The 13,756-nt window shown below is 35.8% G+C and overlaps 1 protein-coding gene across 1 annotated transcript in view; it reads right to left on the reverse strand.

The window, feature by feature from the left end:
* Nucleotides 1–13,756, reverse strand: part of EFEMP1 (EGF containing fibulin extracellular matrix protein 1) — a 68,143-nt gene that overhangs the window by 11,915 nt on the left and 42,472 nt on the right. Inside the window, exons 5-7 of the mRNA XM_075203847.1 lie at nt 9,311–9,433; nt 7,339–7,458; nt 6,429–6,548 (exon numbers count right to left, since the gene is read on the reverse strand). Coding sequence (XP_075059948.1) covers nt 6,429–6,548; nt 7,339–7,458; nt 9,311–9,433 — 363 coding nt within the window. The remainder of the gene's footprint in view (nt 1–6,428; nt 6,549–7,338; nt 7,459–9,310; nt 9,434–13,756) is intronic.

Here is a 13,756-nt window from a genome sequence, read left to right on the forward strand (position 1 = left end):
TTCAGCCAGTGAGTGGCTAGTTTGGCAAAGTGGCACCAGTAGGAAGGACCAATGTCAGCAAAATCCCATGAATTGATAATCCCCAACCAGCCACTATGTATCCCTACTAATTAAAGTAGCTTTAGCAGGGCTTGCTACTTATAAGAATTTGGAGTAATACACTATAAAGAAGAAATGCATACATTTCCATAAAAATTTCCACCTCGTACTGATTCAAATACCACCAGGATAGTTTAAAGAAAAACCTTATGATTTATTTAATTTGCCATCAAAATATTGCACAGCATACAATCCACATAATAAACTTATACAGTCTTATACTGTAGAACAAAATGCAGGAAATCACTGATATAATATCACATGAATATATGGTAATAATAACTTTTCTGTTTTTTTATTTTGAACTTTAACAAAGGAAGGATTATATAATCAGTCAATTAGTCAAAGCTCACAATCTTAAAACACAACCTCCTGGCTGATAGAATCCATAACAAACACACTCCCTCTACTTGTAGGTATCCTACTCCATAAAATAGTCCGATCTTATGCTCATTATTCCAGAGGGTAAATGTATCAAGCTGCGAGTTTCCGGACGAGTTTGAAAAGTGAAGATGTCGTCTATTGCAACCAATACAAGAACAAGAAAAAGGACGCTGGATTTATACTGCTGCACTCAAAGGGCTAGATTTACTAAGCTGCGGGTTTGAAAAAGTGGGGATGTTGCCTATAGCAACCAATCAGATTCTAGCTGTCATTTTGTAGAATGTACTAAATAAATGAAAGCTAGAATCTGATTGGTTGCTATAGGCAACATCCCCACTTTTTCAAACCCGCAGCTTAGTAAATCTAGCCCAAAGTCTCCAGATTATTCCACAGAAAAAGCCTTTACAGCGAAACGTGGTCGGTGTTCATACTGTATGTGATTCAGTCTGTTCATTTATAAATAACCTGTAATACCAATCCTCATATTGACCCAAGTCCGAGTTAGATTTATAATAGGAAGAGAGCAATACACTCCCGTCACCTATTTTGATACGACATCAACAGAGAACCGATCGATACAGCGGGGCAGATGTACGTTACACTGCTTAGAGCCAAGCTGAATATTATTGGAAATATAGATAACCTAAGCAACATGATTCAAGATATATTTCTATAGAACTGGCAAATAACACGTTTAGTGAATAATAAAATCAGCTTGTAAGCTTTGAGCTTACGATCAGTCGCTATAGTTAAAGCACTATAATTAGAATATCCGATACTATTAGCATATGGAATCAAAGCATTTACGACATATACATACCCCAATAAGAATTAATGACATAGTACTCTCTTTAGGGTCAATATTTGTAACGATTGTAGCTGCAGCAGCAACAAAAGGAGGATTGAATATTCAGTTTTTAGGAAGGTTATGCCTTATATATAGACATTGGGGGAATACTGATTTATAAGGATATAACAATATATAATAATATCCCCATATAGCCACTGGTAAACCAAACTCATATATACTACTCAGAGAGATTAATCACACACAGCGTTTCTTTTAATAATCACTTTTTTATTGCACATATTCACAAATATTTTTTTATATTTATAATAAAAAAAAAACAAAAAACAAAATATAAACAAATTGATATTTTTAACTCAAATCTATAATAAAAGTTATGTTTTAAATCCTATTTCTTGGATCTCTGAGAAAACCTGTGGAATAATGTGGAGACTTTGAGTGCACCAATATAAATCCAACGGCTTTTTCTTTCTCTTGATATTGAGGAAGAGCATTTGTGCAGATGTCAACTGGAAGGTAATCTGTGTCAGCCTTCATTAATGAAGCATATGGCTTACAAAGAGTCCATATAAGGGGGTGCCAGGAAGGAATATGTCCAGTGGCAGTAGAGCTTCTTCATGAATATGCCACTAACTCCTCGAGAAATGAACCTCTGAGTATAAGATCAGATCATAGTTTGAGATAGGATACTGCTATTTAGAGGGTCTGTGTTTGATAAAGATATTGTCCCTTAAGATTGTGATCCTTGACTGCCTGACTGATTATATAGTCCTTCCTTTGCTCAAGTAAAAAAAAGTTATTATTACTATGTATACATGTGATATTATATCAGTAATTCGCTGTGTTTTTTTCTATAAGACTGTATAGGCTTTTTATGTGGAATGTATGCTATGCAATATTTTAATGGTGAATAAAATAAATCATAAGGATTTTATATAAATGATCTTGGTGGTATTTGGATCAGTATGAGGTGGAAAATATAATGGGACTTTATACGCTTCTTCGTTAAAGTATATTAGTCTACTTTTTTTTTGATCCATAGTAATCATTGAAGGAGCAGCATTCCAATCTGATTATTTTCTCCATTCAGATGTTAGGTACGTGAGTACGGAGCCAGGAAAGTAGTCTCCACCTCAAACTAGTAAGGAAATTCCAGATAGTCCCATTGACACATTGACAAGGATTTCAGATAGGAATCCTTGTCATGGGGACTGGAATCCTTGTTCTTACTAGCTGGAGGTGGAGACTTCTTCCGTGGCCAGTAAACTTCACTTTGGAATTCTACAGTCTATGAGACTTTGTTTCCATATAAGCTGTTTCTTATTTGATGTACGGTCATATCCTATGATGGATCAGTGTTGAGGAAGACGGTGACATTTATCCCCTTCCACACCAGATAAGCTCTACATTTATTGTACTTCGGTACGCGGCTATTCACTCACCATCTTTATTTACATTGGTTGTTTATTGATTCACACTATGTTTGGCACTTTTGTCTTTTGTTTTTGTTCTTAGGTTTTGCATCTGCAAATAGGTGCTATAAGACTTGAAGCTGCTTACTGTATGTGATGTTTATCTTATGTTTATTTTATATTATGCATGTTTTTTGACACTTTGTTTCACTAAGCGGCATTTGGTCTATTCACTGTTTATATATATATATATATATATATATATATATATATATATATATATATATATATATATTCAATTTTCAATTAGTCTGAGACCATTTTAGGGGTACTAGTGCACTCTGATATGCACACTTCTTACGTGTTCATTTTGTACCAAAAGCATGTTAAAATGTTTATTAGGTAATTTGCAGGTGTTATGTGGTCTCATTCCATTGACCTGGATAGGTAGTTTCTTAAAGTAAACTGAAAATGTGACATGGTGTGTTGCCATTTTTATAAGAATTGGCTTAAGCATGTCCTATCCTGGGACGCCCTCTTTGCCCATGTTCGCTCCTCTGCTGCAGAGTCATCAGACATTTGCAATAAATATTGCAATTCCATGGGGAGTTTTCAGAAAAATGGGATAATTCTCATGGGTTGAACTTGTAATATAAGGAGAATTATTCATGCTTTCTGTGTGCCATGAATGAAAATATCAGAATTGCATGGGATCTAAAAAAATCCGTAAGTTCATGACTCTTGAATGCCACAAAATTTTAGTTGAATCATTTGCTTCTGTATAAGGTAGATCATACTTTTGCAGCATTGGCATCTCCAAGGGCCTGCAAATGTCACCTTCTGGCATTAATGTGCTAGACACTGGGACTCAATAAGGCCATGGTTGCCGCCCTAGTAGGGGTCAATATATATTATTTTTTGAGCAGATAGAAGGAAGGATGTTCACATAACAAATCTGTTGCAGAACTGTTTCATTTGATTTCATACCATCATCATCATCACTTATTTATATAGCGCCGCTAATTCCGCAGCGCTGTACAGAGAACTCATTCACATCAGTCCCTGCCCCATTGGAGCTTAGAGTCTAAATTTACTAATATAGACACACACTCACACACAGACAGACACTAGGGTCAATTTTTATAGCAGCCAATTAACCTACCAGTATGTTTTTGGAGTGTGGGAGGAAACCGGAGCACCCGGAGGAAACCCAAGCAAACACGGGAACAACATACAAGCTCCACACAAATAAGGCAATGGTCGGGAATTGAACTCACCCCAGTGCTGTGAGGCAGAAGTGCTAACCACTAGGCCACTGTGCTGCCCAAAGTTACCTAGCAAGGAAGTGACTCAATCAATGATACTTATTGTCTTTACTGACGCAAAGAGGGACCAACAGCCAAGGATCTTCATAGCACAGGTGGTACCCCATGACCTACTGTACTGGGTAACAGAGTTTCCACTACTGGTAAGCCCTGGGCAAAGTTCACTCTGACCGCACCACCCTAGCCCCCAGTTTGAAGTCCATGGTATAGTTATATGTCTTGCTTGAAGGCCCCAGACACTATTTGGTTCCCCTTCAGACAGGCTATTGATATCCTCTACTTTGGCAAGGGAGCCCTTGGAGAACTAGGCAGAGCAGAAGCTCTCTTCTCTTTAATTAACCATGTATTGTTTTTTTTTTATTTTTTGCAAAACTGGTTCCCACCTAGGGCACATGACATAAACCATAGAGAGCACGTAGGTTGGGAAGCCAGCAAAGAACTGAGAAAGGAGAGGTCCAAATGTAATTACACCCAGAAAGAGCTACTTCTACGGAGACAATGTCTGCCACAAATAAAACTCCCCACTCCCACATTCAGGACATACTTGGTGTGGGCTAGAAACAGCTCCAAATTTTCTGAAAATATTCATAAATTATAACATCCCTACCTGTGAATATGCCTGACATGAAGTTCACTGTAAAAATGTTTCCCAAAACCTGACATTTATTCCAGAGAAATTATTATTTTCTTTTATTGTCACTATGCATGTTTTTTAAATGCCACATGTGTTATCTGTTGAAATAAAATAAACTGGGAATACAAATTTGTTTATCTCTAAATAATTTTTTGTTTATTCCCTAAACAGATGCAACATTAGCTGAAACGCCTCGGCAGTTCAACATTTGATGAGCATGATTCAACACAGTTTGTTTTAAATGTGGAAATATTTACACATCAAGAAAATGATTTTGAGCTTGCCAATTGACTGTGTTTTATGCTTATAAAAAGAATATTTTATTGCAACATCATAGTAACTGGCAGACCTTCAACAGATGATAAGCTTCTACATCTCTGCGTCTTCCAATACCCATATTAAAGCTTTTAAATTTCATATTTAAAGATGTTTAAGATGGAGCGTCTATAGTCATATTTTGAGAAATAAAATATCAGTTATAAATGCATTTATCAATTTTGACTTGTTTTCTAAAGCATGGAACCTCTACCTTTGCAAATTAGCTTTGAAAGTGTGGGTGGAGGCCATAATTTGGGGTTTGGACACCGGATAGGGTTGATCCTATTATAAGGCAGCCTGAGACAGCACAATTTTAGTGGCAGTAAATTTAAGTGTATAAGGAGCTTTTGTCTTGGTATCAGATCTAATACTGTTATAATTGTGTCCGTTACATCCATGGGCAAAACACGGCATCTCCAGGCCAGATATCAATGCCACTCTACCCTTTTAGGCCTTGGCTCTGACCTGTGCAAATTCAGAAGGGGCAGCCATTTTGCTCTTCTGATCATGTGTGGGTCATATGCGACTTGGAGGAAACCCTAATGATAAAATGGCATGATATTACCATGTAGTTTCAGGCTAATTTATTTTTCATCATAGCAATTCAACAGTATTTTTTCGTAAGGGAAAGTTTAACTCTTTACTGTATTGTTCAAATGTATGAAGGCTAATTTCAAGTAGAACATGCATGTTGGACTACATACTAAGAAAAGCTTGGGTAGGGAAACTATTACAAGAACATAAAAAAGCTGTAGTTGATTCTCAAGAGGAGAGATGAACAAAATTATCAAAACAAAAAATTACATAAAAATTCTCATTCTGAATCTGGGAGTGGAGTTTCACGCGTTTCTCCACCAGATATTGGAAGTAAGTATCCTGTGTGAAATTCCCTCTATCATTTTTGTTCCTTTTGGACTTCTCTCATATTATACCCTAACCACACCACAGAGCAGAATGAATTGTCAACACCGTCAACCCAGATCTTTTTATAGACTATAAACTCAGCAAAATGTAGAATGAGGAATTTACACATAGATTGTGGAATTGCCTTTGAGCAGAATGGTAAACCAAAGGTGTAACTCCATTGTATCACAAGAACTTCGAAACTGGATTCAGGAAGAACTCCATTGCAACTTAGCACATATCTAGTCTAGAGATAAAGAAACTACCAGCCTCAACTTTTACGCTAATATATGTAAATCATTAAACAGAATGAACATATTCATGCATGATTGTAGTCATACAACTAGTGAGAGATTGTTTATTAAATGTTTCAGAGTTTTAAAAAGCATCTGGTAAACATGAGTTTTGTTTATTTTTTTGTACATATATAAATAGAAATGTTCATTTTATGGAGTTTTTTTGTACTTAAAATGAATGTAATGAAAAAAATAAAACACGTGTTTATAGTAAAAACAAAAATAAAGTGTTTATGTGAATTTATTTACCTTCACAATTGATTCTGTCCCTGCTCAGTTCATACCCTGGATTACACTGACAGACATATGAACCAATCATATTGTAGCATTCTTGTGCACAAGGACTGTTGGTATTACATTCGTCAATATCTGCAGTCAAACAAACATTTTATGAGTATTTCTAAAAATAACACACACACACACACATATATATATATATATATATATATATATATATATATATATATATATATGAGAATGAAATTCTTTACCATAGACACTTTCAAATGTAAACAAATACATTTTAGAATATATGCCATCATTCCTATACTATTGGAAACTTGCTACTGATAACTTAAAAAGAGATGCATTAAAGGGGATTCCACTATACGGTTACCCTCTACCTCTACTGTATAACCTGGCACCCATGTAAATAAGGGAGTCCCTTTCACTGGGACCCTGTTTCATGCTGTTGGGATCCGGACTGTGCTATGGATGTGAAGGCAACCTCTGCATAGGAGGTCTCAATTTATCCAGTTCTATCCAATACAGCTGAATAGAACATGTATATTCTGCTCTGCTGAATGATACAGGGAAGATTGAATTCCCTTGTATAATGGCTGTCCTCACATACACAACAAGGTCTCTTTCCAGGTGCAAGTAACCAGGTGAAGCATTGTGGATCTATTTGCTACGTGGGTAGGACATACATAGATATTGACTAAACGTGGGCAACCCGTTTAATTTACTAACTGAAGTGGTTTATTAGACAAAAACTTAGAGTAAGGAGACCCCAGTCTGCCCAGTGAAGTGAATGTGCAGCCTTTGTGCTTTGCGGGGATGGGTAAATTAATATGCATACATGAAGCAATTTATTAATTCATATCTACGTTATTTCTTTTTATGAAAGGGTCCCTCTAAAGCATATAGTGAAACTTACCTACACAGCTGTAGTTATTTGGTGCAAGCTGAAAGCCAGGATTGCATTGACAATAGTACGAACCCAGTGTATTGACACAGTGATGGTGACAAAATGAAGATACTGAACATTCATCTATGTCTGTATTGTAGGATAAAGAAGTAAAGAGAATACAAGTATTATTTGTGCATGAAAATAAAATCATTAGCTGTACATCGAATGATCTCTGTCATGTGCAAACAATATGGTTTCCAAGAAGAAGAGACATTTCTGTCCATAAATACGTAACAATTGATACAGTGTTTCCTAGTTTGGGTTTAATAATTGAAATAATAAGGTATTGTGATTTAAATAAATAGGTTGTGATTGATATTTGAGTTACTGTGATGTGGATAGATATATGTGTATATGTTAATTAGGTTAATATGGAGAAAAGTATAATGTTTTGATAAAATTACCATGGAAAAGGTTTGGCAAAATAAGATGTTTAAATTGATCATTTGACTTTTAAAATGTAAACATTACAGTCCAGAATTTGGTCTTTGTGCTTTAGATGAGTAAGCCAGCACAGTCCCCTGATATTCGGGTGGACTGGAGATGATGTATGTGTGCACTGTAAACTGGGAGGAGGGGAAACACGGGGAGATGGTGTAGAGAAGAGAACATGCATGGGATTCGAAGACATGCGGGTCAGGGCAAGGAGAGTTTACAACACATAAAAACACATTAAAACACATAGAGGAGAAGATGGAGAAGAAAGGAACTGGAGAGACCTGTAAAATGGAATGGGAATAGGAAAGATGGGATATGCAAAAGCTGTGGGTACAGTGCATGGACGTTTTATAAATTATTCATCATCAGGCAAAAGAAGAGAAATAGTTACACAATTACACAGCTATACACATTGGAATCCTAAGGACCAAGAAATGAACATGCATTCAAGAAGCACATGGAGGGCCCGATTCATCTTCGGACGTAAGTCCCTTTGCATGCTGTATCTTGCGTGAAATTGCTCTGTGCATGGCCAGAAATGGACATTACACCAGTGAACGCAATTGCATGCAATTCATATCCAAGTGCAAATGACACTTCCAGACACTCCAGAAACATTGTGGTAGGTTAATTGGCTGCTATCAAATTGACCCTAGTCTGTGTGTGTGGGTGTGTGTGGGGGTGTATGTTAGGGAATATAGACTGTAATCTCCAAAGGGGCAGGGACTGATGTGAGTGAGTTTTCTGTACAGCGCTGCGGAATTAGTGGCGCTAAATAAATAGCTGATAATGATGACTATGATATTGTACATGGAGGGGCGTTTACAATGCATTGAATTGTGATAAATTCCTCTATACATTTCCATAAGCATACATTCAATAAAACACCACCAGAACACGTATAAAATGCATATTGAGGTATAAAAAGTGATTATTAGTAAAGGAAATATAGTTGAAATGAACAAATCTAGCTGTAAATTGGGAGAGTGAGATATATGGTGGGTATGGCCATTTTGGCTCAGAAAATGTGTTTTACAAGTATATAGTGGTAGGTTACTGCTCTCATGATTTTCCAAAACAATCACAGTTGGACATTTTTAACCCAGAATTGTTGGAATCCAGACTGCTAATGCATTTGGATTAACTACATTATCAGGATTAGACAAATCCATCTGATTTACTTCACTTTGTACTTAAAAGCAAAAAGTGTTTGGGATTTATAGACTGATAAAAACATGTCACATTAGATTCCCAATTTTCTGCTTCAGAAAAACTGGAAACCTATAGGCACATTCCTATTAGACAAGTCAAAAAGTGTTTTATTAAAACTTTTCTATGACACAAGGATTGTAACTAGTGCTGTTTTAGTAGAGCATACAATCATCTTACAGACTGTTCACAAATTTAAACCTTTTAATTTTCCTAGAAAATCCATTATCAGTGCTAAATATTGGTATATTAGTAAGGAATAGTTATGAAATAATACAACAGTAGTACTCACCAATACATTGTTCCCCTCTTTTCTGATATCCTCTTGGACACGTGCAAGTGAATGATCCTCTCACATTGACACACGCTTGATCTTGTCTACAATTGTGTGCTCCAGTGAGACACTCATCTATGTCTGCCAAATAAATCAAAACTTAAATAAGTATTTGGTACCATAATATGTGAGAGAGGTGATAGACCTGAACTATACTTATTATGCTATTTTGTCATTGAAATGCTAGACCTCCATTAGAAGCCTATAAAAGAGAAGTACATGTTGGTCATACACCAACAAAGAAAATAAGAAAATGGATAAAAGTTAAATAAAAGATCTAAATCCATAAACTAATTACAAAACTGTCCTTTAGGCATACATTGAAAAATACAAAATTTAAGCTGTAGGTTCTGAAGGTCTACAGACCATGGCAATCTAATAGTGTCTACAGTAGACACATTTTCCTATTGGTAGTGTTGCTTGCTATTGTCATTACAGAGTAACAAAGAAGCCATTTGTAGTGGATGGCTAGAACAAAAGGCAACTGATTATGCTGCTTTATATTAAGAAAGCTAAATGGTTCACACATTGTTATATTTATATGTTTATAAACGTTAATGAACCTTCACCGAAATCTTTATCAATTAGCAATTTCAAGATATACAAAGGGCTCCGATATGTACCATTCACGCCAGGACGTTACTGCTGTCCTTGATGGATATCTGTAGCTCTGAACAATTATTTTATTTAATATGCAACAGAATTTGTGGGAGTAGTTTCTTATTTCATTTTTCCAAGTATCAGAAACCCTTACAAAATCTTACAATGATTTTCAATGAATCAGTCTCAGGTCACATGAGTGGCCCCTTGACCAGTTTCAAAATTATGTCACGCCTACATATGAAATATACAGTGGATTTTTTTTATTAACATTTTTTATTTTTATTACTAACTTTTTATTGTGTTTTACATATGCAAGCAAATGTAAATATGAACATACTATATATAAAGGGGAAAATATTTGGTATGTATCAGAACTTACAAAGTACATAAAAGACCTAAGTTTATCTGTTGCTGTATCTAAAGACAACATAACAACTACCTGGAAGATAAAAATTACTGAAAGTAGAGTTCACCTTTAATTCCATTGGCCAAGTACTGGGCACATTTTCAATATATGATTGCTCAGCACAACATCCTTAATTAGCATCTCCAAGATTTTTCTGAATAATATCACAAATTAAGTACTCTGTCCTATAAAAGATCTATCAGATTACTACTATCCTTTTTACTCTTGCCCTCTGAGATCTCCTGGATGGGTGGTGAAGTATGAGGACAGAGAGGGGTGGGGCGCGGCAAATTGCATCATTTTGACCCAACTCCCATGATGCAAGCGTGTGAAATCATCGTTTTGCCGCTGGGCCTGGGTCAAAATGACGCATTTTACAGCGAAGAGCATCACAAAGGCTCCTATCCACATTTTCTAGGAAGTGGGCAGGATGCAGAAGAATGGCCCACTCTCCCTGGAGTCCAGAAGACCAACCAGAATTAGAGAGTTTCCCACAAAAAACGGGAGAGTGGGCAAGTATGATATATCCTATATATATGCATTGCTAGTTTTCTACTTGGTTGTGGCAAACTGTGCATTGTTAATGTTCTTCTTGGTGGTGGTAAACTTATTGACACTATGGGAATCCAATTGCACTCAGTTCAGTTGCAGCTAGCAGTTACAGTTTGGAAAGATTGGTGCAACACCCATAATGTAAAGTTCACTTGATAATAGACGTGCACACACCCAGGTGAAGGAGGGGTCACAGGTGGGCCGTTAAAAGGGCGCAGTGTTGATTGCAAAAAAGAAGATCTGCAGCTGCAAGTCTCAAGAGACCGCAATACATATAAGATGGCTGAGATGGAGCTGTTGCACATGCTCCTCACATTTTATCTGAAAACAGAAACTATCCAAACAATATACTGACAATTTATAGTGACCAAAGTATATATTTACTAAACTGCGGGTTTAAAAAAGTGGAGATGTTGTCTATAGCAACCAATCAGATTCTAGTTATCATTTATTTATTACATTCTACAAAATGACAGCTAGAATCTGATTAGTTGCTATAGGAAACATCTCCACATTTTCAAACCCGCAGTTTAGTAAATATATAAAAGTCATGATCAGTAACAACTTTTCAACAATGTACAGAATCACAATCTAAAGGGTAGTTAGGAACAAAACAAAATTCTATAACAATCAATGAAGTAAAGAATTGGAACTTGTTAGTTTAATAAAATTCCAGTTATGGATGTGGATGTGGATGCAGATGGATCAAGATGCAGTGCTTAGATATCTGAGGTAGAAGCAGAGGTGGTACTGCCTCCAGAGAGGATTTCAATAATGACTAATGATGAACCATCATGTTCAAAGGATGGTCGTTTAATCCAGCATTTGTTTTAAATATCTATTTTTACTGGTCAGAGGCTGCTTAATACCAATCGAAGTAAAAAGGATCTGTCTGATATATATATATATATATATATATATATATATATATATATTTATTTTATCTGCCTATGCATTGCTAGCATAAAACAACCACAGGCTATGTGATTAAAGATGACTCGTGAAGATAATATCAGCTGTGACTTGTTGATTTTAACAGGTATGTGTGTGGGAGACGCATTTATATTACTAGGGGTGAAACATTTAAGAGGCAGCTGGATACTTGGGTTCATTGGAAATGGATTTGACATTGTTAGAAAAAAATAATGTTGCATAATCCAAAAGAATGTAAGCATTCATTGAAGGAAGTAGTTGAAAAATGTTTTTAACGACCATGTCATATATTTTAACATATAAGTGAAACATTACATTGAGAATATCACATAATTCAAGATCATATCTTAAATGTTTACTTTCACCTCCTAAATCTCACAGTCAGCTTCTCCTCATCTATCTCTTTTAAAATAAAATTAGACATGACAATGTTTAAATATTTTAGTATCGTCTAGTGATCTCTGAAATGGGAATATTGAAACCTAAAGTTTAAATATTTATTCTCTATTCCTTATCAACGCCTAATGGATAAGCATTCTCTCCCAGATGCCTTCTGAAGAACTTCATCCACTAGACCTACTGAATTGTTCCTTTCCAGGAGTTCCTTTTAGTCACTTAGCTTGGTCTTACTCAATCTGGCCATATGCTATAGCTCTTGAGGTGTAGGGACATTTTTGACTGCGACAATGAATAAGTCACTCTGGGTTTCTTAAAATTATTAGTTAAATATCTATTTACAATAGCCACAATTATAAAATTCATAATTCAGAACTCCTTCTGGATGCCACATCAGGGGGTATATTTACTAAACCGCGGTTTTGAAAAAATGGAGATGTTGCCTAAAGCAACCAATCAGAATATAGCTGTCATTTTGTAGATTGCACTAAGTAAACGAAATCTAGAATCTGATTGGTTGCTATAGGCAACATCTCCACTTTTTCAACCCGCAGTTTAGTAAATATACCACCAGGAGTATATTGTATTAAAATCTGCTCAAGATTTTAACACTGGCAACAAATTATTCATGAACATTGGAAATGTATTTCTTTGACCTGGACAGAAACAAATTTGCATTAGTGTTACCTTATGTTACCTAGTGTTTCTATTGCTGTCCCCAGCAAATGATGGTAGCCATCAAAACAAAACAATTTTTTTTATAGCAGAAATTGTAGGCGCTACATAAGGAAATTAATTTTACCCCAGATCCTTGTTCTCTCTCAATATTAAAATTTCTACAGCTAACGACCCATCCGCATGTTGATTCCTGCTATATCAATTCATCACATTAATGTATACCTAACTGTTACTACCACTCAACATTTTCCAGATTCATAAGGACATGTGGAATGTCTGGGAGGTATTAGATCATCCTAATTGGTTAAGAGTGCAAACTTGTATCCAGGTGTTTGGATAAGGCCCGGCTCTTTATGAATCAAGGAGGCAACATTTAACTTCAGAAACAAACTGTTTCTCTTATACATAGAAACCTCTATCCTATAACTGAGCTCAGAACCCTGGTTAAATAGTGGATGGTAAAACCCATCTTAATGGTCTAAAATATCTTTATCACTAAGTTTTCAACAATGCTTCACAAAATATGTTATCTGTAATTATAATAACATTGATTCACTAATCGTAGGGCTTTATCACTATATCTCACCTACTTTTTAAATAATTCAGGGCATGCAGGTCCTGATCACTAAGATTGGTAGATTTACTGGGATATATAAGAGATTTAATACCACGTACAACCTATGGAGCGCTGTTTGTTTTTTTTGGCCAGGCAATTGTTCCACTTCTATTTCAGAAGAGGGAGTGTCATTAACCATGATGCAGGAAGAAGCGAAACACCCATCCATAATAAGACCCCAAAGAAACAGGACAATGTATCAGGAATTGATTTTATATAT

This window comes from Mixophyes fleayi, chromosome 3 (genome assembly GCF_038048845.1).
Source record: "Mixophyes fleayi isolate aMixFle1 chromosome 3, aMixFle1.hap1, whole genome shotgun sequence".
NCBI lineage: Eukaryota > Metazoa > Chordata > Amphibia > Anura > Limnodynastidae > Mixophyes > Mixophyes fleayi.